At 41.2% G+C, this 26,518-nt stretch overlaps 1 protein-coding gene across 2 annotated transcripts in view; it reads right to left on the bottom strand.

The window, feature by feature from the left end:
• The window catches only part of FAM20B (FAM20B glycosaminoglycan xylosylkinase), a 35,336-nt gene that overhangs the window by 3,917 nt on the left and 4,901 nt on the right, over positions 1-26,518 (bottom strand). Inside the window, exons 2-8 of one of the 2 annotated variants that reach the window (XM_070397283.1) lie at positions 18,875-18,987; positions 17,788-18,304; positions 12,163-12,249; positions 8,048-8,157; positions 5,238-5,409; positions 4,835-5,026; positions 2,870-2,929 (exon numbers count right to left, since the gene is read on the bottom strand). In XM_070397283.1, coding sequence (XP_070253384.1) covers positions 2,870-2,929; positions 4,835-5,026; positions 5,238-5,409; positions 8,048-8,157; positions 12,163-12,249; positions 17,788-18,164 — 998 coding nt within the window. In that variant the 5' untranslated portion in view covers positions 18,165-18,304; positions 18,875-18,987. The remainder of the gene's footprint in view (positions 1-2,869; positions 2,930-4,834; positions 5,027-5,237; positions 5,410-8,047; positions 8,158-12,162; positions 12,250-17,787; positions 18,305-18,874; positions 18,988-26,518) is intronic. The other variant, XM_070397285.1, reaches the window with a different exon arrangement.

Raw genomic sequence — 26,518 nt, 5'->3', positions numbered from 1 at the left:
TAAAAAAGTCAGTATGAGTAAGTCACATGATCACATTTTGATATTTTTTCTAGGTAATTAATGAGAGGTAATACAAAGATTTATACATGCTCACTGCAGTGCTATTTATAAAAAGGAAAATGTGAACCAAACTGAATGTCTAACAATTGGTAAATAAATAAGTTATGGCTCATCCACTCAAGTTAAATACTGTGCAGATGTTAAAAGGAGTAAAGAAAATGTCCATGATATTGGGTGTGTGGGAGTAAAGAAGCTGTTTTACTCCAAATCTATGGGGAAAGAAAATGTGTATTTGTACACACAAAGACAAACACACAAAAACACAGACACACGATTAGAAAGAAGTCACTGTAGTGTGAATAGAAATTATCCTTACATCTTTTTAAAAAATATATATTTTATTAATTTTTTACAGAGAGGAAGGGAGAGGGATAGACAGTTAGAAACATCGATGAGAGAGAAACATCAATCAGCTGCCTCCTGCACACTCCCTATTGGGGATGTGCCCGAAACCAAGGTACATGCCCTTGACCGGAATCGAACCTGGGACCCTTGAGTCCGCAGGCTGACGCTCTATCCACTGAGCCAAACCGGTTAGGGCTATCCTTATATCTTAATGGGTAATTTTATTTCCTTCTTTTTACATTTTTGAATTTTAAAAAATTTCTACCACTAATATTATAAATAGGAAAAGTTTACTATAAGGATACCAGTTTTCCCTATTTCACTGAGTAAAGAGGATCTTTTGTTTATCTCAGAAGAAAAGTACTGATCTGCCTGTGGGTACTGTGAGAATTACTAGGTATGCAGAAAAGTTGGACTCTGCAAGAGGCAGCCTGTTCGGCAACTATTTAAAAAGCAAAGGAGATCAAACTTTGGCTAAAGCATGGAAGCGATGAACAAGCAAAGAAACAGTGTGGTTTTGTATTTTTAAATACGCTACAAATGCCCCAAGCATCTGTCTGCTGTAATGGACAGATTTCCTTTAAGCATCTCTCTCTCCTAAGCTTTCTCAGCAGAGGGCGCTCGAGGAACAATGCAAAAGAAAGGGGTTCTCCAGCTGCTGCTGGCTGTTGCCCAGTGGGTCAGTCATGTGTGGGCGAGGTCATCACATGCAGATCTGCCCCGGCCACATTCCCAGAACCGGCAGGCCCTTGGTGATCTTGCAGCCTCAGCCTGGCCTGGTGAAAACCATCCTGAGGCCTGGCTGATATGGAAACCAGAGTGCCAAAGGCCACCTGCCCATTCTGGCATCCTGCAGACCCAAAAACATGCCTTGCTTGCAGCCTAGAGGGCTTCTACCTAGGCATCCGTCCCTCTGTATTTCATGATGCCAGTTGTTGATTGCCTGTACCTTGCCTCACCCCGCGTCTGCAAACTCATAGACTTCTCTGCCATCCAGTGGGCTGAACAACAAAGGGGATCCCCTTCCAAGTTTGTCCTTTCTTGGGTGCTCTCCCTCAGCCCTCGTTTTCTTTATAGTCACTCCTGCATCAGAGTTAATAATTCTTTACACTAAACTTTCCCATTTAACCCACTATGTGTTTTCCATCTCCTGATGGGACCAGACTGATAATACTAAGTATCAATATAAAAACAACCTCCTTGAAAGATACAGTTTTTGCTTGGGTGTATCATTGCTTTCCAATATTTAGATAATTAAGGGTTGACTGGATAAGCTTTCTGCAGAACATTTTTGCGATTAAAAAAAGACAAAAGCCCGGCCATGGTGGCTCAGTGGTTGAGCGTCGACCTATGAACCAGGAAGTCACGGTTTGATTCCTGGTCAGGGCACATGCCAGGTTGTGGGCTCCATCCTTAGTGTGGGGCGTGCAGGAGGCAACTGGTCAATGATTCTCTTTCATCACTGATGTTACTATCTCTCTTTCCCTCTCCCTTCGTCTCTGAAATCAATAAAAATATATATTTAAAAATAAAAGGGCCCTAACCGGTTTGGCTCAGTGGGTAGAGGGTCGGCCTGCGGACTGGGGGGTCCCGGGTTCGATTCTGGTCAAGGGCATGTGCCTTGGTTGCGGGCACATCCCCAGTAAGGGGTGTGCAGGAGGCAGCTGGTCGATGTTTCTCTCTCATTGATGTTTCTGACTCTCTATCCCTCTCCCTTCCTCTCTGTAAAAAATCAGTAAAATATATTTAAAAAAAGGAAAAAATAGATAAATAAAAGTACATTTAAGAAAGAAAGAAAAAAGAGAAGGTGCGTTGCCAGGAGGAGCAGTCTCACATGGTCCCAGGGACCCGGGGAATTGGCCAGTGGGAAGTGGTGCTGCTGAAATTGCATCTCTGTGGGGATTCCAGCTCATTCTCAGTGCTCACTTTAAAATTTTACCACAATCATGATCTGAAAAGGAGCTTCTTAGAGCCAGTTTTTAATTTTATTTTGATTTACTTTTTCTTTGTTCTACAGCATAGACTTAAAAAAAATAACATCAGTCACTAAATACGTATGGGAAATGTCACTTTTGGTTTATACAATTTCAAATTGAGATATGCAACCCACAGGATGTTTGTGGTGGTGAGTGAGAGGACCTGAAACCATAAGGTAAACACAAGACAGCGACCAGGGACACAGATTGTACTAGAATTTTTGGGGGGAGGAACTATATTCTGATATTAAAACAAACATGGATATACATTACTAAATAGAATGGAAACTTTTATTCATACAAAACTCAAAATGAATTCTGAGTATTGGGTCACCAGCCTCCACTTTTCCTTGATCCTCCACGTCAGGCCCTTAAGGGGTTCTAGGTTAGAAAAGCATGACAAGCACTGCTCAGGTATTAGGAAGTTTTAAGGCCAAAAACACTCCTGTACTGTTATCTGAACCTGGCATTTCATGTGTGTAACTTACATGCAACACTGATAGAGAGGGGCAAGAATGCTTCTCTCGTCCAGCGAGGGGTTCCCAAAGCTGAAAAGGAAATGAAATCTCGGTGAATTAGGTAGAAGCACCAAAGCAAGAGCAAATTCTATAAGAAATCCAAATGTGATCCTAAATAATTCCATGCTCCTACAGCTCAAGTCACTTAAAAATAAACAGGGCATGACCAATTAGACACAGATTCCTAACAGTTTGTGCTGCAGCATCGAACAACAAATATACGCATTTACAAGATCCCTCTCTCCTGACAAAATACACGAGGTGCTGAGGCACAACTGTGGCACCACAGACAGAGCGGGAGCCTGAAGACCTCTAACCCTGGAGAAGGTTAGTGTGGGTGGAGAAACACAGGCTATTCTGGTCAGGGTCCCGCCAACAAGCAGACGGAAGCTTCCAGGAAGCTTGTAGAAACAAGTTACACTGTTCTCCTCCAAAATTACCAACCAGAAAAGGTTTGGATTATCCTATTCCCTGCAAGTATATGAACAGATTCAGAATGCAAAAACTACTCGCAGAGGCTGAGAAAACAGTTAGTTCAAAGCAGATGTAAAAATGATCTTAGCAGTAATTCAGAGTCAGAAAAGGAGAACTGGCCCTCCGGTGCCTCTCCCTGAACTCCATCTCTTGTTTCCTAAGCCCATTTCTTCTAGGAATTACTTTTTCTGCCTCCGTATTTTATCCAGTAAATGTTCTCTTACAATTTGGGTCTTGCTCTGAATTCTTTCCCAGCCAGAACCCAAGTACACAGATTGCTAGATTTTTTTTTTTTTTTTTTTTTAAAAAGGAGAACTGATTCTAGAAAAACTGTTAACCTCCTAATCTTCCTGGAAGCTCCTCATAATAACCAAAGGGTCTGGTAACCCAAAGCACAATGCAGGCCCTCAAATAATAAACGGCAAAGGCAACTATTTCAATGTATATTTCCATAATTCACGTGATCTTTAAAAAAAGGATCATTTTTACAAGTAAGGATAAAAAATTTTCAGGAATGTATGTAGCACTGGCTACTGCCTGCTCTGCTGGCAAGGAGCAGGGTGCGGGGGGGGGGAGGGCCGGGGAAGGAGGGCGGTGTTTGCTGGCCTCTCACTTTCTACAGCTGTCATCACCTTTCACAGAGCACGAGGTGCCTGTGCTCAGTGTAAGATGCTGGCATCATTAGCAGATGCTGCCCAAGTATTCTTTGCTGAGGGCCCATGTCTCAGCTTAGTCTCAGCAACCAATGTTAACAGTAGTGACCTGGACAATGCTGGGCTCCAAAGAAGTATTCTGTTCGGCAAACAAAAGTATTCTATTAAGTGTAACAAAAGTGTGGTAATGATCTGGGCACCATGGAAAATGCAGAGTGTAAACTGAAAATACAATGTGTTCTTCAAAGAGCCCAGACTTAAAAAAATAAGGACAACCATCGATTCAAAAATAGTAAAATAATCTTATTGAAGATAAAAGTATAATATGTCTTTATATATTATCACTAAGCAACTCCTCTTCCTCTCATGATAGCAAAAAGTCTGGGCAAACACTTCTACAAAAATAGCAAAGCAGCCTATCAAAAAATTAATCTTTTAAACGGCATGAACCTTTGGGTAAAATAAGTTGAACAGTAATCAAATTTCATGTTCTATTATGTATTTCTCAAGATTCTAAATATCATAGTCAAGAAAGAATGATGTGAGTGGCGGCCAATCAAAGGCCTTGGTTTCCAGCTGTCTGTGAACAAAGCAGTCTTTGACTCCTGGTAAAAAAAAACCCCTACTTTTCCATTTTTAAAGTTCTCAGATCCCTGAGGGTGCAAACCTGAACAAGACAGAAGAACAGGATCGCCAACAGCAAAGAGTCCACGCGGAAACAGGAAAGATGCCTTCTGTCAGGTGTGCTCTGGAGTTTTCCAGGATAGCCTAGAAACCGCTACCTGACCAGGTAGTCCTGTGGTCCTACCTTTTGGCATTATCGAGAAGGATGAGCATACTGGCACCCTCATCGTCTTGAAAACTCTCATAGTGATGGCGGTCAGCATTGCCAATCAGGTAATCAAAAACAGCCGTGTCAATGATGTCCAAGAGACGCGGGCCGGAGTCATAAGGGGATGTTTTCTTCACTGCGTCACAGTAGCTCTCATCGTACTCCCACCTGGAGGCGAGCAGCAGCACCAGGGTTATTTACTAAGAGCCGACATTGTCCCTGCATTGTCTCCACACAGAGAAGATGAAGTCCCTGCCGAGCAGGTTTGCCCCTGACCCTCCACCACTCTCTTTAGTCTTGGACAGAACCCCTGGCTGCATATGGGCGGCACCGGGCCAGGCCCAGGGGAGGACTAGCAGAGACTCACAGGAGCGTTTACCTGGCCAGTTTGCCCTCTCGGTAAGTCCGGCCCCAGGGGTGTCGGTGTTTCTGCAGAGGCCACACATCTGGAAGCCAGAGGGTAACAGATCCCTCCATCATGTCTCCGTCGGCACAAGCTGGCTCTGTTTCTCGGCAGTAATAACACTTCCCATAGAAACAAGTATTATTTCCTAAAGGAGAGAAAGGAACCAAACACACTTAAGGGGAAAAAAAGGAAGATTCCAAATTCTCCCTAAACAATGGAGAAAAGAGCAGCTTAGGTAAGCAGATATTGTGAAAACCAAGATCCTGAACTTACATTTAAAACAGTACAGGTAATTGAAGCACAAGGTATAAAAAAAAATTCAAAAGGTACCAAAGGGTATATATGAAAAAGTAAGTCTCCCTTTCTCCATGTCCTTCCTACCCAATCTCTCTCCAGGAGCCCACTACCGCCAGTGTCTTTCTGAACTCACTTTAAGGAAAGGAAAGGAAAGGAATGCCCTCTTCTGTTTTGCCAGAGCCCTTGGAGGAGGAAGATGGCATGCACAGGGTGGGTGGGGAGCGTACACAGCGTGGATACCCAGGACCAGGGGAGGATTCGCACGTCCCGGGATGCACAGAGCAGACAGGTGAGATTTCATGACGCTACTCAGAATGGTGCACAGTTTAAAACTTGTGAACTGTTTATTTCTGGAATGTTCCATTTAATATGTCCACCAGTTCTTCCCATTCTAGAGTATCCTTAAATATGTTACTTCTGACTTGCTGCATATGAATTCACACCAAGAGCTCCCAGTGCTCAGGCTATGTTAGTAGCCCCAGTGCTTACGGAGAAAGTCTCGACTTGTAGGTTGGTGCACAGGCCCTTTAGTGACACTGTCCTGACCACCTGTCTTGCTCAGTCTCCAACCCCACACAGAACCTTAACTTCAGCTAAATCACAGTCTCCTGAGCTGTCATGCTCTTCTCAACACTGTGTGCTCTGTCTTCCACCCGGGAACTGGATGGAAACAAAATCACAGTTTTATTTTAATTGACTTCTATTTGAAACTTAGCATTTCCTTCAATTATTGCTAGTATGGTAGGAAGCAAGCTATAGCAGTATTGCCATTATCTGTGACTTTTTCACTAGAAGAAATCACAGAGTTTTCATAACATAGTAGTATTGTTGTTGCAAATACAACAGGTATCATTTGTAGTCTCAAATTACGGCAGTTACTAGATCTGCTAGGTCTTCTTATTTAATGTGTTAAATAGCAAGGCACAAGGGACTATCACAAATTTGCTATTTGTAATTTTTTAAATTTATTAATACTTCAACATTATTGGTTTCATTTGTAAGTCTATGCATCTATTTATTTATTTACAAACAACATTATTATGGGAAAGGATCGATAAGCTTCTCTAGATTGCCAAAGGAGTCTTGAGCACAAAAAAGGTTAGGAATCCAAACCTGGGATGTTCCTTCCCACTATATCCTCCTGTGGGATTGCTACTCTCCCTTTGAGACTTGGCTGCAATAGCACCTCCACTGAGTAACACTCCCTGCCCTGACTTCCAGGCCCCTTCCCCTCCACGGCCCTTGTACATGTCTGGCTTCCCCATAGACAAAGCTCCTTGACGGCAGGAAGGTCTCATTCATTTTTTGACATTCAGCGCAGAGTCTGCCACACAGAAGTTAAACAAAGTGTTGTTGAATGAATGAGTAAATACTAAAGAACATAAGCAAATGAAATATTTTAGAGTTTTAAAATCTGTGCTTGAATCCTAGATAACAATGAGTAGCTTTGTGACTTTGGGAAAGTCATTTAACTTTTCAGCCTCTTTCTCAAGTATGACACGCCGCTAAACCTCCTCAACTTACTGCACTTTTTGTTGAGGATCAAATACAGTAACTGCGTAAAAGTGCTTAAAACTGAACAAGCACAAGTGCTTAGAAAATATAAGAAAGAAATCAGTGACACTGTATGCTTTTGGTTATTTGTAAGAACAGCATTGCTCTAGCCTTGTAAGTTAAACTCTGCATGATGAATCTCAACACGTCTTTTAAATATTCAGTTTCACCTCACTTTAAATGCAAACCCATTCACTCTAGCAAAGCAACGTGAAGTTCATCTTGCAATGACTGTTTCAAGTCATAATGTGAAGCACTGTGTCATTGAAAATGTGACCATGAAGAGACGGGGGTAAGAGACCACAGCACCTCGGAACTGCCCCAATGCTCACTGTGCCCACAAGAACAGGAATGAGAATTTTAGCTCAGAGTGAGGTACTACCAGAGAGCAGAGCCCGAAGGGACTGTAGCCAATTCCGTGCACATGAGTTACAGGCTCCCCCCTGCAGAGTAGGAGAAGGCAGTGGTGATCTTCCAGGCCCAAATGCAATCCTACAACTGACTTTCTCATAAAGTTGCCTTAAGGATTCCTCAATTCTAAGGAGACAGATCCCAAGAAAATACATGTATATGAAAAAAACTACCCAGCCAATGATATACAGACAATAACAGTTTTAGGCCAAAAATTGAGTTTGAGGTGTAGCTAAGAACAAGCAGAAGGAAATAAAGTTACCAGCTACTTACATTATCAGTAAATGATCTCACTTCCTACTTCAGAGACACAACAAAGTACACATTAGGGAAAACTTTCAGTTTCCTGCCATCTACCTTTAGATCCATTTCCCCCAGTAATCCAAGAGCAAGTTGCCTGGCTTGCTTCTGTATTCCCTTCAGTTCTTCAATTCCTAGAAATCACGAACCAGCTTGCTCAATGACGCCCCAATTAACTTAATAACTATTCCACTATCTCAAAGTTCTTTATATCTTCTTACCTACAGTTAGGAAGGTGCTCAAGAGCTGCTCCGTGGCCACAGGCTTGATCTCTGTCCGAAGATTAACAAATCTGCCAACCACCAACGGGGCTCGGCGAAAACCCAGAATCCTGGTTTGGAGGGTTGAAGAACAGAAGAGAAAAAATCTTTGGGGATATAATTTAAACAGCAGTATTAAAAATTATGGTTAATTATGTTAGATATGTAAAGGAATTGTTGACAGGTAGAAATATTTTTTAGAGGTACATGTTTATGAGTTTAATATCAAGATGTATGTAACTTATTTTAATATACACTTCAGCAAAAATAAGGCAAATCTGGCAAAATGTAAACTACCGTTTATTCCAGGGAGTGGGTATATGAGTTCATTATACTATTCTCTCTACTTTTGTTAGAAAATTTTCATAATAAAAAATTTAAATAAATTTTAACAAAGAAAAACAAAACAACAAAAAAACCCTGAATCTAAATCCATACTTGGGTTCTAAGCTTTGGATAAAACAGCACATTGACAGAAAATATGGCTTAATCTAAAAGGATAAAACCCACAGGACAAATTAAATACAGATACTTTTTTTCTAATGGTCTAAAAGTAGAATCTTATGGTTTAGCACAATAATTCTTTCTTTAAATGAAATTTCCTGTCTAGAAGAAATGTTGGAGGGGCAGGATCTGGAACACAAAGACAATTTATAATGAAGAAAATAAAGATCATCCATAATTCCAAAATCCAAAAATAACTGACATTTTGGCATATGAGCATTTTTCCTTTACAAGTATATATAAACACATACTCTTGTGTATATATACACACAATATGCAGTTTTGTGTCCTGTTTTTCACTGATCATTATATCATGAGCCTTTTCTCATGTCATTACAAAGCCTTTAAAAATTGCTGTGTAGTACAGTGCTTACCAGAGAGAAAGGGGGTAGGGGGAGGAAGAAATGTGTCAAAGGGGGTCAACAGTATGGTGATAAAGAGTCCTGACTTCGCCGAAACCGGTTTGGCTCAGTGGATAGAGCGTCAGCCTGCGGACTGAAAGGTCCCAGGTTCGACTCCGGTCAAGGGCATGTACCTGGGTTGCGGGCACATCCCCAGTAGGAGATGTGCGGGAGGCAGCTGATCGATGTTTCTCTCTCATCTATGTTTCTAACTATCTCTCTCCCTTCCTCTCTGTAAAAAATCAATAAAATATATTAAAAAAAAAAAAAGAGTCCTGACTTCAAATGATGAGCACACAATGCAATAATATACAGATGATGTATCACAGAACTACACACTTGACAAATATCGTATTAACTAGTATCACCCCCAAATTTTTAAAGTAAAAAAATTTTTTAAGTGGCTATGCAATAAAAGTCCATTGTTCAGGGCTTCTGACTGACTTTGTCCTAAACTGAATCTTAGAAAAGCCACAAAAGCAAAGATCAACAGATTTGTCAAAATAACATAAAAATAGAGAGAACCTCCTGAGGCCAGAGAAAGTGGTCAAATCCTAATGAAATGAAGAAACAGCACCCCAGAGCAGAAAAGTGTCAGGAGCCATGGACTGGAGAAAAGTGGAAAATATGTTTTCTCCCAGTGGCCACTATCAGGCCAAAGAACAGCAGCCAGCTTAGTGCCGAGCAGCCAAGTCAGAGGTGGCAGTTAACAAAAGGGGTCGGGTGACTGGCTACAGAATATTTTTCAGATTTGGAGGTAGAGAAGGACCTCCCAAAGCACAAGTCATAAATGGAATCATCATCATAATTAATATCGAAAGTAATGATTTCTGTACAAAGACTACTTCACTCTAAATTAAGTGGGTGATGTGCTGTGAAAAGATAAGGAGATACTAAATTTTGCCAATAATTGGGGAATTACAAAATAAAAACCACTTTATATATGTTAGATGAACAAAAACTGATATGTTGGATAATATAAAGTATTGGTATGGATGTGGGAAAATGACCTTCACGCACTGCTGGTGTCCATCAATAGGGAAACAGGGAGGGGTTTGGGGGTGAGGAAAATTGGGAAACAAATGAGGTCTTGGAAAGACTAATTCTGGTATACCATCAAGTGACGAGTAGGATTTACCCAACTCTTTCCCATTAGTTCTTAAAAGAAGCAGTGAAAATTCATGGGATTGTGAACAAAACATTTTAACCTTTTCATGGCATTAGATGTTTTTTAGATTGCTACCAGCTACAGCTAAGATTGTGGTATATGTATCTTTGAATTTCTAATTATTTCTCCACGGTCCTTTTTAGAAACACCTTAGATATTTGCATCAAAGGGTATGAATATTAAGTTTTTTGACACATAAGGCTAGAGTTCTTGAAAGATTGAACCGATTAATGCCAGAGGCATCATCTGAATCTCAACAGATTCCTGCCAATGAAGGTTTTTTTGTTTTTTTTCATTTCTGCCATTTTCAGCAGGAGGAAATAGCATCCCACTGTTTAACTGGACTTTTTGTATTACTGGTAAGGATGAGCTCCCACCCCATGTTCATTAGCAATCAATAATTTCTATTCCATCAACTGTGTCCTTAGACCATTTTCTACTAGAATTTGAGTATATGTATAGATTTGTATAAATATTTATATATTAAGGCTATTAATGCTTAGATTACATTAGATTCAAGTATTTTCCTCTGGTTTGTTTGCATTTAAATTTTGTTTGATGTTTCTTGACATGTGAGTTAATTTTTTTATTTAGTTGAGTCTACTGATTTTTTCTTTGTGATTTTTTAAAGACTATCACTCTTATTCTTAGAAAATCCTTCCTAATACAAAAAAAGACAAAAATTTACCTTAATTTTCTTCCAGCTACATTTAAAAAACATTGTGAATATTTCTTTACAAGTCTGTCCACGTGCCTGATGAATGAGCTGATCAGAAGAGCAACTAGGATACTAGACAGTTCACTCACAAGGTTACTGCTGAAAAAATGTTAATTTCCCTAGCTAATTTATACATATAGAATTCATGTCTATTATTTTTTCCTTTGGAATTATTGGGGTTATTGGAGCTGTGCATATCTATATAATAAAAGCCTAAGCAACTGTTACGGCAAAATGACCAGAACGACCGGTCACTATCATGCACACTGACCACCAGGGGGCAGATGCTCAACGCAGGAGCTGCCTCCTGGTGGTCAATGCACTCTCCCAGAGGGGAAGTGCCACTCAGCCAGAAGCCGGGCTCATGGCTGGCTTCATGGCAGCGCTAAGGAGCAGCGAGCCGAGAGGTAAGGAGCAGCGAGCAGGTGGTAAAGAGTGAGGGATCCTGGGGATCAGGCCTAAGCAGGCAGTCAGACATCCCTTGAGGGGTCTTGGATTGCAAGAGGGCACAGGCCAGGCTGAGGGACCCCCCGCCTCTAGTTTTATATAAAGGACAATAACATTCATTATGTACGTCATACTCTATGTTTCTAGCAAATGGGAATAAGCAGATATTACTTTAGGCCAAAAAAGGTCTACTTTTTTGGTATTAGTTTAGGTCTACTTAAAAAACAAACAAACAGTGTTGCCAGGCTCAATAAACGACCAGTTCAATTTAGAGATCTGAATTCAAACCTTGGTTTTCATCCTGCCATTTTATTTACCAGTAACATTTTCATTTCATGATAATGACAAAGGACAGACCAGAATGAAATAACCCAAAAAAGCCAGGAGTTAAGAAATGTACTTTGGGCCCGGTTGGTATAGCTCAGTGGTTAAGCATCGACCTATGAACCAGGAGGTCACGGTTCAATTCCTGGTCAGACACATGCCTGGCTTGCAGGCTTGATCCCCAGTAGGGGCCCTGCAAGAGGCAGCTGGTCAATGATTCTCTGTCATTACTGATGTTTCTATCTCTCTCTCCCTCTCCCTTCCTCTCTGAAATCAATAAAAATATATGGAAAAAAAGAAAAATGTATTTTGGTATTCCTAGTACCACCTGAATTATGATGGACTCATATATATTTCATGGAATCAGTCAATCAGCTCTCCAAAGTAGGTAACAAGTCAAAGTTATTAGTGTCACAGCCTTTATGCGGGTGAGGGGGGAGTCCACAAGCCCTCTCCTTCCAGGATATTTTTGAAAGGAAACAATGCAAGTAAACCACCGTGACTACACACATACCTGTCCAAGTGAAAGGCTGCCACCTCTGCATTGTGTCTGTCATAACCAGCGTAGGGTTCGCCTTCTACCACGTAGTCTCGGTTATACCTGCAGAGAGAACGGGAAGCACAGATGGAGACATGAACACATCAGTACCACAGGTGCCAGCACAAGGGGCAGCGCACAGAAACTTCCGCAAGCCTGGTTCTGCTCCACAACACCTTCCCTGTCAACCCTGAGACGATGGTGGATGACACCAGTCAATGGTGGACAGGGTGAGGATGAAGTGGAGAAGAAACCAGTGTTCTCTCTCTACCGCAGCAATCATTCTATGAATAAAACGCGGAAGATGTTATTTTACCCATCGAAAAGACTTTCAAACTACAAAGTAATTTTCTGGAGGGCAAGGACCATCTTCGTATCTCCACAACAGTGGTAAGGTCTATAGTTGTTTGTTTACCAGAATGGCTACCGCTAAAGGCTTGTGACAGAAGTTTAAATTTCTTGGGAAATGGTCCTGAGACACCTGTTTCTGGTAATAAGTAGGCAAAGGTGCATTTGAAAAGAGCTGGTCTGTTTCTCTTTATGTGTTTGACGATATAGCAGAAGAAACACTGGACTAGAGTAAGAACTACCTGCCTGAGTAAATGAGCAAAACCCTTTTCTCTGGGCCTTAGGTTCCTTATCGACAACACTAGGGGCTTGACTAGGAGGCAATTTCTAAGATCTGTGTCACCTCAAACACTATTCTACATCAGATGCATGACAAAAACACAGGATAATGGAAACTGGCATATTTCTCTCCACTAATCATAAAAATAGATACAATTTAAACCTGTTAATTGAGAAGAAAAAGACACTTAATTCACCTATGACCTCTACTGTTCACCTACATTTCCTGTTTCAAAAGGAGACCTATTAGCTGTACAGGGAACTGTCAACTAGAAATAAACTGAGATTGAAGTAGAGTTGCTCCACTGAGGACACATGGATCTCCAAAGCTGACAAGAATGTGGGGAAGTAGGAAATGGTACTAGAAAAGGCATGACCTTCAACATAAATGACTGTGGAATATAAAGTGAAAGCATGTCCACGAAACACATTCATCAAGGCAAAGTGATGAAACACTTATGCTAGAAGACAGCCATGCAAAAACACCTGGCTGGACACCAGCTTCTCCTTAGCGGTGTCAATATACTCAAATGGATCTTTTTGTTTCTAGTGTCAAAGCATTGTTTAGGCTACCTGGCTCCCTCCAAATTAAAAGTCTCCATTTTAAAATAGAACTGCGGCCAAGCTGTCACTTCAAGCACCTCTCTCCCCACTTTAGCTGGAGGCTGCGGTAAAACTGGGGGGCAGTCCTTGGGTACTTCATTTCTGACTCCAGTGGAGCCACAGGAACACCTGTGGTGATGAGCAGTCTATTCCTCTCAGTGAATCAGAGGCTGTTCCAAGGGAAAGGTAAGGTCAGAGGAACCGGGACCTCTGCAAATGGGCTTGAGAAGGCGGGGAGGGAAAGGACTAGGAATCAGAAAGAGCGAGCTTTACCGGAGTCAGAAAGCCTGAACCCTTAGCTCATGTTTCAGGTGTGTGAAATGTGGCGTCAGAACTCTGGGCCTCATTTTTGGCCCCCATGAAATGAGCAGCTGGATAAGCCGAGCTCCAGGGTCCCCTTCAGCACTTCCTAAGACCACTCCCTCACTTCTACCCACTCCCAGCCCCTGCCATCTTGTCCTCACCGTAACTACAGTATGTACCTGTGACAACCAATTTACTTCCAGAATGGAGACAGCTACATTGAAAAAAAATCACTTTTACAATGTAAGGCAAAATGTGTAAATAAAAGCGTCACTGTGGTCCTACATATCATCTATCTTCCATCCCCCACCTCTGAGAGCAGGACATGGACAAGCAGGTTCCAGCAAAGCCGGCACCACAAAGGGCTGTGCAGAAAGGGGCAAGTCTCCATTAGCAGTGAGGATCCAGCTCCTCCTCGCAGCACAGTGATCCATCTTAAGTCCCTGACACAGCAGCAAAATTCATACAGTAACGGCCAATAAATCACTCCTACCCTCTGGTGAAGGACATTAGAGTCTGACCAAGGACATTAATTTGCACTTACACAGGACTAAATAGCCTCTGAAGTCCCTGGGGTCACAGTAGCATGTGCTGGGCGCTTCAGGACTGGAGTCAATTTCTACGAGCACTTAACCATACAGCCACCTTCCCAGTCTGCGACAGTGCCAGGTGGAGTCAGCACAGGTCAGTGTGTGCAGGGACTCAGCACTATCTCCACTGTAGGAGCCCATACAGCTTGCTAGGTGGAGGAGAACAGTCCCCTGGAGCTGGGGGTGGACACAGGCTCTCCAGGAGGTGGTGGTGAGAAGGGGACCAGTCCAACAGAAGTAAAAAGTTGGGTGCAGAGAGGAGAACTAGACTGAGGGGCCTGACCATTAGGCTGTGGACACTGGTTTGGTCTGGTGAGTAATGGGAAGTCCCTGGATGTTTGGAAGCTGAGCAGCACAGGGATAATATGGCATTGGGGGAAGAATAAAAGTGTTCGGCACGGTCTGGGAGAGGAAGGTAATGAGAAGGTTGTAAGAGCTATGAGATGAAGCAATAGTGACTAAGGTTAGTTTATGCATTTATCTGAGACCTCCTCCCCTAGTCACCAGCCAGGCTCCTCTCCCTCCACTTATACCTCGTCTAAACACCCAGGTGTACCTGCAAAGCACCTGGACTGGTACGAATGCTGCCCACTACCAGAACAACCTGACTTCTACACTTCTTGCTGTCCCATCTCATCCTCAATTCTCTGGTATACAAACAGTGGGTGTGGAGAGGATATCCTCTTATTTAAACACAAAATGCCCATGACTCATCTATTTGCTTATCTCTCAGGCTACAAAACCAAGAGGTCAAAGACCACATTTCAAAACTAATCTAGTGATTTTTGATGATGGGTGTGCCATGTCATTGCACTTACAGGAAGGCAAACAAACAAGAGAATTACATGTGCAGCACAACACCAGCTGCTCACACTCCAACAGATCCAAACGCCAACTCCATTCATTGCTGCAGGGTGACCTTGTCAAGTTAGTTACTGTCCCTACGCCTGTTTCTTGCTCTGGAAATAAGTACTATGACTGCCCACAGTTGTGATGAAGGTTAGAGACATTAACAGATACAAATGGAGTTGGTGCAATGCCTGGCAAACAGTGTGCATTCAATGGAAACTATACTCTTCCTTATTACCTGCCAATCAGACTTGTGTTCTCCAAAAGTCTATTGCATTTTTTAACTTTCCTAATTTCCACACCTTCCATAAATCATGCTTCCCAGTTCCAGGTAAATGCAGATCCCTTCAATTTCTGGGATCCCAATATTTAAGTTCTCTGGCTGCCTATTATCTACTGAGAGCTGGGTAATGAAGGCACAAGGCCAACAACTCTGCTCAGTTGAGTTTTGTACATCATTGCCTCGTATTTCTTCTCCAACTCCAGCAAGAGACCCAAAGTATGTGTTTTAATTCTTTCAAAAGCTCTTTTGAGAAGTGGGGAAAAGGTTAGTACACAGAAAATTTTAGATATTACAAACTTTGAGAAAATTCACCCCTTACTAATTCCTGGCAAATGAGTATGAATTACCATGTTAACCTATTTCAAATTCACATATTCGCAGAAAATTTTTCCAAAAATTAATTATACTACAGAACTGACACACAAATTATCTCTGTAAATCCTTAAGGAAGTCCAAAGGTGTCGCTGTTTAACAACATACAGTCCACTCTCCAGTTCAAGTTTAGACTAAGGTAACTAAAATGGCCCAGTTTTCTGCTTAACGCAGGTAAAAGGAACAATGAGATATCACTGTACACCTAAGAGAATAGCCAAAATCCAAAACACAGATACCAAATGCTGGTGAGGATGATGTGGGGCAACAGAAATCTCATTCATTGCTGATGGGCATGTAGAATGGTACAGACACTTTGGAAGACAGTTTCTTACAAAATTAAATATATTCTTACCATATGATCCAGCAATTGTGCTCCTTGGTATTTACCCAAATGAGCTAAAAACTTACAACTACACAAAAACCTACACATAAATGTTTATAGCAGCTTTATTCATAACTTTGCCAAAACTTGGAAGCACTACAATGTCCTTCAGTAGGTGAAATGAATAAACAAACTGTAGTACATACAGACAATGGAATATTATTCAGCAATAAAAAGAAATGAGCTATCAAGCCACAAAAAGACACAGAGAGCCCAGCTAGTGTGGCTTGGTGGTTGAGCATCCATCTATAAACCAGGTGGTCACAGTTAGATTCCTGGTTGGGGCATGTGCCTGGGGTTTCAAGCTGGATCCCTGATAGGGGGCTTATGGGGAGGTGGGCAGCCAATCGGTGATTCTCTCTCATCATTAATGTTTCTCTCTCTCTCTCCCTTCCTCTCTCAATCAATAAAAATATATTTAAAAAAAGACAGAGAAACCTTAAATGCATACTGCTAAGTGAGAGAAGCCAATCTGAAAAGGCTACAAAAGGTCTGATTCCAACTATATGGAGTCAGTAAAAAGATCAGTGGTTGTCAGGGGCTAGGGAGAGAGAGTGGAAGGAGAGGGGGAGAGAGGGATGAATAGGAGGAACACAGGGAATGTTTAGGGCAGGTGAGCTATTCTGTATGATACTGTAATGGTGAATACTTGTCATTATATGTTTATCAAAACCCACAGAATATAAAACACAAAATGAACCTTAACGTAAAGTGTGGATAGTAGTTAATAAAAAATATTGGTTTATCAATTATAACAAATGTACTACACAAATGGAAGATAACAATATGAGAAACTGGGGAGAGGGAATACATAGGAGCTCTCTGTACTTCACCCTCGATTTTTCTGTAATCATAAAACTGCTTTTTGAAAACAAAAAAAAAGTATAGCCCTAGCCAGCTTGGTGCAGTGGCTGCAAGCATGTCAAACTCGCATTTATAAATGGGCTGCATTTATAAATGAGTCATGCCACGAATTTGACATGCTTGGAGAGCGTCAGCCCTTGGACTAAAGGGTCAATAGGTCTCTCTCACATCAATGTTTCTGTCTCTCTCCCTCCCTCTCTTTCTAAAAATCAATGGGAAAAATATCCTCGGATGAGGACTGGAAAAAAGTCTATTCATTAAAATTAAAGCAAGATCAAAACCCAGGTGAAAGAATTATAGCTTAGCGCTAAGAGGGACTTTAGTCATTGATCCAAAACCCAGTCCAGCTCTGGGTAACTCCTTCTCTAAAACACGTAGTGACCTAGTCTCTAACCGCACAGTTTTGGTGACAAGTGGCTTATTTCCCAACTAACTCAGCTTGTATCTCTAACATCTGGAACCTGGTAGATATTTGGTAAATTTAGAAGGACAGCTCTAACTGTAAAAAAAATTGTCTTATATGGAACCAATTCATGTTCCTAAAATTTCTCCTACTCGAAGACTCGCAGAACATTAAGACCTAGAAAAGATTTCAGAGATCTTCCAGTCTACCCCTCTCATTTTACTGAAGAGAAAACCAAGAGAAGGAGATGACCCCTCTGACACAATCCCAAATTACACGCATCCACCAACTGGCACATATAACTTCTAAGATGAGGACTTACCGCTTAGGTTTGAAGACAACTTTCTGTCCTCCTTCAAGTATCAGTAAGGCTTTCAGTTGTGTCCCTTTGTAACCCACATCAGCTTTAATGATTTTTTTGGTGGCCATGGCATGCATGATTGCCCCCAGCTCTGGTGTCTCGTCAGGATACACTTCCCGGGGAACCACCCACTGGGCTGCAATCTCCCAGGGAGACTGCAAGGTGTGGTCCAGCTTGGATGCCAGCTCCACCCGCAAGCCAGCTATCATTCGGTGAAAAGCCCTCTGGTCCTCCCGGTTGGCAGCCGATGAATCTAAGTTGTCAATCAGGAAAACTTTGGTGAAGATAAAGATGACAAGGAGAATTGCTAACAACACGACTCGCTGCTTCAGCTTCATGTTGACCTCTTTCCTTCTCCCCAGACCCACTCTCTCTCACGTATCAGGGAGAGCAGGTGGTGATGGTTAGCAAGGAGACTCCATGATTATACACACTGGTCCATTTCTTCACTGAAGCACCTCCCACAATTCCTGCAAGCCTAAGTATAAAGCAAAATTCAATCAGAAATCCTGTCCTTCCCCCTGAAACTTTTGCAAGCCTCAAATACATTACGCCTTGCTAATCATATGCTTGAGAAGACCTAATAATTTAAAATTAACTAGTCTGGGGAAAAACTTAATAGGTAAGGACTAGGTATAATTAAAATTTAAAATCAAATACTCCTGTTTTATAAGATGCAGAGCCATCTAGGAGCCATTTGGACAGCTACAAATTCCTAAATACCAAAACAATGAGGAAAAGCACACCGAAAGAAAAACATTAAGAATTGAGTAAATCTGCCCTGGCCAGTGTGGCTCATGGTAGAGTATCAGCCCTCGAACCAAAGGGACTTGGGGTTTGATTCCTAGTCAAGGGCTGAGTTGCAGGTTTGCTCCCACCCCAGTGGGGGTGTGTGAGGTAGGCAACCAATTCTCACATCGATGTTTCTCTCTATTGCTCTCTCTCCCTCCATCCCTCCCCCTTTGTAGGAATCAACAGAAGAATATCCTCAGGTGAGGATTAACAACAACAACAAAAAAGAATCGTATAACTTAACTTTCATTTTTACCTTTCAAAATCCATAAAGGAGTTTTGAATATCCAAACCACCAATATTTGGTAGCTTTCCAGTTCTTCTCTTCTCTGAAGATAAGTTTTATGACACACTGTAAGACAGGAACTCCTAAAAATGCCAATGAGAGTACAGAGGAGAATAACTCCTCCTCCGAATCCAAGTTCCCAGCAGTAATATCTGTCATATGATATGTGTCATATCTGCTGATCATGTACTTACATTCAACACCCAAACACATATCTCTACTTAAACAGCCTTCCACTAATTATTTTTCAAAATTAAAATCTCTGTAAAATATGGATAATCAAATCTGGACAAGCAAAGGAAAAACATATCCCTATACCATCTGGCTATGAGTAAAATATGACTGGAACACTGATGAAACCTGGTACCATAGCAACACGATTCAGTCTGGACTGGTCAAGCACGTAACAAAAACACTGATGCCACAAACATGAAGAAGTGCTACCTGCAGTTGGGGCCAACCACATTCAGTCAATTCTCAAGCTAAAATACTCCAGATACAAGATCTGTGTAAGGGTGTCAAGAGCATACAATCCAGTCTCATTTGCAAGCTGACAGGTTGCTTTCTACCTCACAGGGCCATTTGAAATCATGCACAAGCTTGCTCTCCGTGTGCTTACAGACAGCCCAGCATTGGGCTAAGACAAAGATGACAAGAAGATAACAGGATGTCCCCTCACTCTCCAAATCATTTAACAACATAAACCATTAACCGAAGAAATAAAACCAAAACAAAAGATAGGGCAAATGATTCTGCCTGAAACACATCCACCCCATGGAGACTGTTCCCCTAATAACAGCTGAAACACCCCCCCCCCCCACCCCCGCCAACAGTCTACTCGAGCAAGTGTGTTCTAAGAACCACTTTGAGGTGAGCCTGCTGACATGCAGTGTCTTCTTAGTGATTAACCAAGTACTCTTTTCATGTTAGTTTTCAAGAACTGGAAAAACCAGAGTGAAATTCAAGTTCTAATTATCTCCAGCCACTTGTTTTGTTTCATCATCATCATTTCCCAGGGAGTATGTAACACTATTAGCTGAAACAAAGGCAATTCAAGTGCATCCAAAATATAATTGTGAGTTACCAAATTTGGTGTGACATTCAGTAAAAACAGTTCCCTGTGATTACTGATAAGAGCAATGCTAGGAGAACAGGTTGCAGACTTTTGCTAGTTCCAACACAACCTGAACCACACAACTTCTTCAGTTATCTGTCCAACAGTACACATTTCAGGCTACAGTGATGAAAGGGAACATGGAAACCTCACTGTGTCAGCAATCGCTTCCTCAGCACCTCCAGCTGCAACTCCCTACAGCCCTGGTACAGTTTTAGAAAAGGTGTCAGTTCAACAGCCTTTCACTTACCATAAAACATTCTCCAGAACTAAAGTCTGGTTAACCTATAAACTTCTAATGATGCTGCTCATTTTATTTATAGTAATAGAAATTCCCTCATGCTACATAAACATATCTTATGTAAACATTTAGAATAATGGTTAGGAATACTGAGGTGTTTTTTTTTAAATTACCAATATAGAAAGTTCTAGCAGCTTCAAAATTCATACAAAACAAACTAATTCTGCAATCTGAGTGTGTGCTTTTAAGTTCTGCAACCTATTAACCTTTGGAAAAGGCCTTAGAAGAACACATTCATCAACTCAGGGCTGCAAACAATTCATCCATTCTACTGGGATAGACGTTTCTAGCAAGTGAACTGAAGAGTTCAAATGTCAGATTATTTCACTATTTACCACTGCAGATTAGCAGGTAGGGCAGGTTTAAAAAAAGAGACTAAGGAAGTTTTCATGCTGAGATGTCATCAGATCCAGGTAAAATAAGATCACACACAATTTGGCACTGTCCTTCATCCCCACAGCCGCCAATTTAACTTAGTGCTTATCACCTTCTACTTGATCACTGAAAGAACAGCCTTCTGGGCCACCAGGTTCTCCAATCCAGACTAGATAATGCAGCAAAACCAGTTTTCTAATCACATACCACATTTGATTGCCACAAATTCCTTAGCAAGACATTAAAGCCCTACCCTACATGGCTTCAGCCAATCTACATGGCTAGGCACACTCTCTTCTCAGCTTCAACCTAAATGAGTGTGTATCAACTGGCGTTGGCTATCCATAATCAGCTGTCCTCCTTTTTTATTGGCAATCTACTTTTCTACCTTCACTATTGCTACTGACATTTCAGAGAACACAAAGATATTCAAGAAATCGACAATGTAGAGATTATAGTGGATTTCTACAAAAGTTTATGATTCTGCCCTAGTTGGTTTGGCTCAGTGGATAGAGCGTTGGCTTGCGGACCGAAGGGTCCCAGGTTCAATTCTGGTCAAGGGCATGTACCTTGGTTGCAGGCTCCCCCCTAGCCCGGGCTCTGGTTGGGGCACATGCAGGAGGCAACCAATTGATGTATTTCTCTCACATCGATATTTCTCTCTGTCTTTCCCTCTCTCTTCTACTCTCCCTAAAAATCAATGGAAAAATATCCTCAGATGAGGATTAACCAAAAAAAGAAAAAGTTTGAGTTTGCAAGACTCCTCTTCCAGAAAAAATGCATGATATGGATTAATTCCATCTTTTAATGATGGTATATTTTACTCCTGTATCCTTGAGAGGGAGGGTGCCCAAGACAGGCTTTCCATGGTATATTATCTTCTTTGAGATAGCAGCATACTATACCGTCTACAAACTGGGTTTCTAAGATCCCATTTCAAATATTTAAGAAATTAAAGCAATTATCATTGGGTATATTCCAAATTATTCATGAAAACTTCACCTGCATTCCCAGCTCTATTTCATGCCCTCACTCCTCTTCTAAATGCCTCTAACAGTGTAACACTGCCCAGTTATAGTATGGTCATTTATCTTAATGTTTCTGTTATGTGGAACAGAGCCCACCTCAAAGAATAAATAAACTCAAGGTAATAACATACTCAAAAAATGTTAAATAGAAAAGAGGCAGTGCGAACGGTAGTCTTCACACTAAAAGTTGGCATAAACTCCCAGATTCGAGTTCTGGAAGGTAGACCTTTATAAGGAATTTTCCTACTGAACCCTGGTTTCACTCTCGGCTCCATCACCCAAATGAGGCTTCCTATGGAGGCTCTATTTACTTTCATTCTACACACACACACACACACACACACACACACCATCCTACATGGATGATAAACTTAGGACTGTTAAGTTGTTTGGGAGAAGAGTGAAAGATAATACAGAAGTAAGGTCCTAGTATAAAGTCCTCTGTTCAAGAGTCTGGAGAAATATATATAGAAAAACACATTGGTGCAGAGGTCTCTAAGTCTTCGTGTGATAAAATTCAATGTGTGTGGCTGCAGAGGAACATGAGAACAACTGGCCCAATACACTACCTTACCATGGGCTCCCAAGCTACCAGTGAGATTCCGATCCTCATTTGTAGCAATGTCTCTTGAGTCTCCCTCTGGTCAAGTGACACCTCACACTACTCCTAAGGTCACAGAGAAGAAATCCAAACCTTTGCTCAGATTAACTAAAAGTGAAAGCTTCAGTAATAACCTTTTTGTTTGTTTCCATTTCGATGGTCAAATCAAGTTCTTACCACATAAATGGAGCATAACATACTTTAAAAGTGTCAAGTACCATAAGGAAAACAATCAGTATGAACATTTCAACGAGAGGGCAACTGACAAAGGCAATGTGGCAAAGGGGGTGGAATTTATTACATAAACTAATATATGATCATGTCTACTCACACAAGCTCCCTGCCTTAGATTCTAAGTAGAAATTACAAGGGCTGTTTTACAAATTTCTTTGGTAATTGTTGGTTTCAGCAAACCTCTGAAGGTTTGGTGAACATAAGAGGTAAGACCTGCATTTAATTAAGAGTTTTTGATTGTCTTTGAAGACAGACACCAACAAACAACTTCTGCCATCAAGTGGTGGAATCTTCCCCTGAATCTGAGCTAGTTTTGTAACTTGCTTTGACCAATAAAATGCTGTGGAAATAACTGTGTCGGTTCTGGGCTTAGGCCGTAAGAGATCTACCAGCTTCCACTTGGGACCGAATCACTATATAAAGCAGCTTAGGCCAGACTCCTGAATGATAAGAGACTTGTAGGGAGAGGAATGCCTGGCAGCCCCTAGCTCTTCTGGTCACCCCAGCTGAGGTGCCAGACACAGAAGTGCAACCACCAAGGGCATTATAGTTCCAGTTAAAATGCTATTTGAATACAGCCACACATGTGACCCCAGCCTATACCATGTGGGCAGCTGTCCTACATTATTATAAGGAATAAATCACGGTCTTAAGCCACTAAATTTTAGGGTAGTTTGTAAAATCCAACATTCTCACATCTATTCTGTCCATATCAACTATTTTGGGGACCTTAATAATATGGGGGTGGGGGACATAGGGAAATAGATTATATGACAAAAAACAATTTGCTCAGGAAGAGGGAAAACACTAAATTCACTATTAAATAAAGACTGAATGAATTGTTAGGTCATATCTGTAAATTACTATTAATGCCTTATAGCAGCGGTTCTCAACCTGTGGGTCGCGACCCCTTTGGTGGTCGAACAGCCCTTTCACAGGGGTCGCCTAAGACCATCCTGCATATCAGATATTTACATTACGATTCATAACAGTAGCAAAATTACAGTTATGAAGTAGCAACGAAAATAATTTTATGGTTGGGGGTCACAACATGAGGAACTGTATTAAAGGGCCAGAAGGTTGAGAATAAGAAGGTGAACCACTGCCTTATAGAATAGTAAACTCATTATGAAAGTAATGCCATTTCGCTTTGTCATTGTAGATATTTAGGAAGATACATAATTAAGGACTCTTAAAGGTAACAAGAAAAAAACAGATTCTCAACTGGATCACTAAATCCATTTACATATATTAGAGCAATTAAGGCTAGCCTTACACATTATCTCACACAACTACACATGCCCAGTTTATAAAGCCTAACATTTATACTTCAGCCAAACCATAAATAAAAGCAAAAGTCACAACCCTTTAATGAAAAAAAATTAGAAACACACACTTTCACCTGGGCTAAGTCTGATATACTGCCCTTTTGTTTTGTAATTGGTAGTGACATTAGAGCATTGTGCTATATTATCATCAGCAGCCCCCTAGAAATAAAGTAGTCTCTCCTGATGGTTAGTAGCAATTATTGTAAGTAAAAGCAAGAGCTTTCAGAAACTTTTCCACTTAGCACTGTGTGCTACTATCCAGGAAGTCAAAACCTCCAATACCAAATGGCATCATTTATCACCTGAACAAACCCCAAGTATCTCCAGGAAGCCAACCCACCCTGCACTGCCACCAGCTGCCCACCACTACAGCATATCACACCTCTTTTTCAGCTTCAAATGGTAGTCTTCACCTAATACAACTGATATATCTGATATATCAAATAATAACACTAATCAGTATCTGCATATAGTTTTCCTTTCCCAGCTAATTCTCCACTTTAGATATGGCTTCTAAATCCACCTTCTTATTTTAACTATAAACTGAGCTGTAGCAGAGGGATTAAGGGTATGTGCTCCTATTCGAACGCCTGGCCTGACTGCCTGCTGTATCCCCTACTGCAGGACTTGTGAAAGTGATTTAATGTCTAACCATTCTGGGCCTGCCTCCTCATAATGAAAAATAAAATAAGAACACTGTTGCTTAACTCACAGAGTTGTTAAAAACAAATGACATTACCACATGCATTGTGCTAAAATTAGTGCCTGGACAACCCATAGTAATTGCTTGTTAGTCATTATTACCATATCAACAACTCAAAGATGACTTCCTGAGAGGAGAAAGAATTACAAAGAAAATCTCCCTCACTGGTTATAGTCTTCTGGGGTAGTCAGGGGCTAAATACACTTGTTGCATTACTGAGTTCAAGTAGTCTTACATCCCTGAACCAAATCCTTTCCTCAATTTGAGGAGCAGCTAAGACTGTAAGCGAGCAGGCATGTTCAGAGTGGGTACTATGTGAAGCACTAGACTGGCTCTGTCACTCATCTGAACAAACTGTTTCTCTCCTCTACAAAGTTCAATTCCACCACATTCAATCTACGTGAAACCGATGGGAAGCATGAACTTACTCTATTTCACAAAAAAATGTTGAAAGGATGCCTTTCACAATATTCTTCAGTTTGGAAAATTACCTGTGTTTTAAAGATGACAGGCTTTGCATGTTCTTAAGCTCTTAAGCCTTAAGAATAACTTAAGCCCTAGCCAGTATGGCTCAGTGGATAGAGCGTCAACCTGCAGATGGAAGGATCTCGGGTTCGATTCCAGTCAAGAGCACGTACCTAGATTGCAGGCTCAATCCCTGGCACTGTTCAGGGCACAGGAGGCAACCAACTGATGTGTACCTCTTACATCGGTGTTTCTCTTTATCTGTGTGTCTCTTTCTCCATCCCACTCTCTAAAAATCCATGGAAAAATATCCTCAGGTGAAGATTAACAACAAAAGAGTGAAGTTACAGGCATAGAAAATCTAATGTCCATAGAGTCCAAATTGTTCTGAGTGCTAGCGGTTCCTCCCTGCTTTCACTTCTACTTAAACATGTATTCATCTCTGTAAACTCAGAATCCTTTAGGTGAAATCCTCTAACCGTTCCCTGTGAAGGAAGCCAACTTGAAATACTCACTGGGCATTATGAAGCACTAAGGTAGCCTTTCCTCCTGGGTGTGAGAGTGAAAATGAAATAGGCAACGGTGCTTGTTCCCTCTTTGAAAAAAACTCAATGCCTGCAATCTGTCCCATTTAAACCTTGATTTAGGGCAACCCTCTAACCCTCTTCCTTGAAAATGGAAAAGAAAAAAATGTTTTTAGCTCATACTGCTAGTGAAATCTGTTCTTAAAAACCAACACAAGCAGTGTTCACTGATCTAGAAACTCTGGAAATGCCTAAGAATTTGCATTCTGTTTCAAATGGGCCCAGAATAATGAACCTTCTAACTTTCAGGTTAGAAGGTTCTGTTATTAGTGTATAACTATTGAAGGCTTACTGCGGGATGCAATTCCTATATAGTGTGGAAATATCAAATTTCAGTTAATAGAACATTTTCCCTTAGATTTCCATGTTTTCCATCTTAACTGTTCAGTTCATTACAGTTCTTGGAAAGGTATATAAACTTTATGCAACAATAACACTTCATATTTTTTAACCTTATGTTCTAGAGGGGTGTCAAGCTGACAGGCCACAAATCACTTTAGAAACAACCTCAAGCAGGTCTCTGAATTATGGCTTAGTGGCTTTAGCCATAATCCCTCGAATACACACATATAAATACACACACACACACACTCGCACCTTTTTGGTACGCCTAGCTAGCTCTACTATTGTCGAGTTCCTTAAGGACAGGAGATATGTTTTACTCTCTTTGTACTTCCAAGTAAGCTAGCCCAGTGCAGGGCACATGAGAGGTACTCAATAAAAGCTTGTTGAATAAAAAGAGTGAAAAGCAAGGAGGAGAGACCTTTATGGCCTCTGCTGAAGAATTTCTTCAGCTCTTTGGTTTATAGATGGCCTCTTTTTATAGGCATAGGGAAACTAAGCCCCAAAATGAATCCAGACATACAGTACAGTAAAAAAAA

Source organism: Myotis yumanensis, unplaced genomic scaffold (genome assembly GCF_028538775.1).
Source record: "Myotis yumanensis isolate MYYU_CA2020_CCGP unplaced genomic scaffold, mMyoYum1.0.hap1 SCAF_17, whole genome shotgun sequence".
Taxonomy (NCBI): Eukaryota; Metazoa; Chordata; class Mammalia; order Chiroptera; family Vespertilionidae; genus Myotis; species Myotis yumanensis.
Note: the sequence above shows the minus strand (reverse complement) of the source record. Positions and strands in the feature narration are given on the sequence as shown.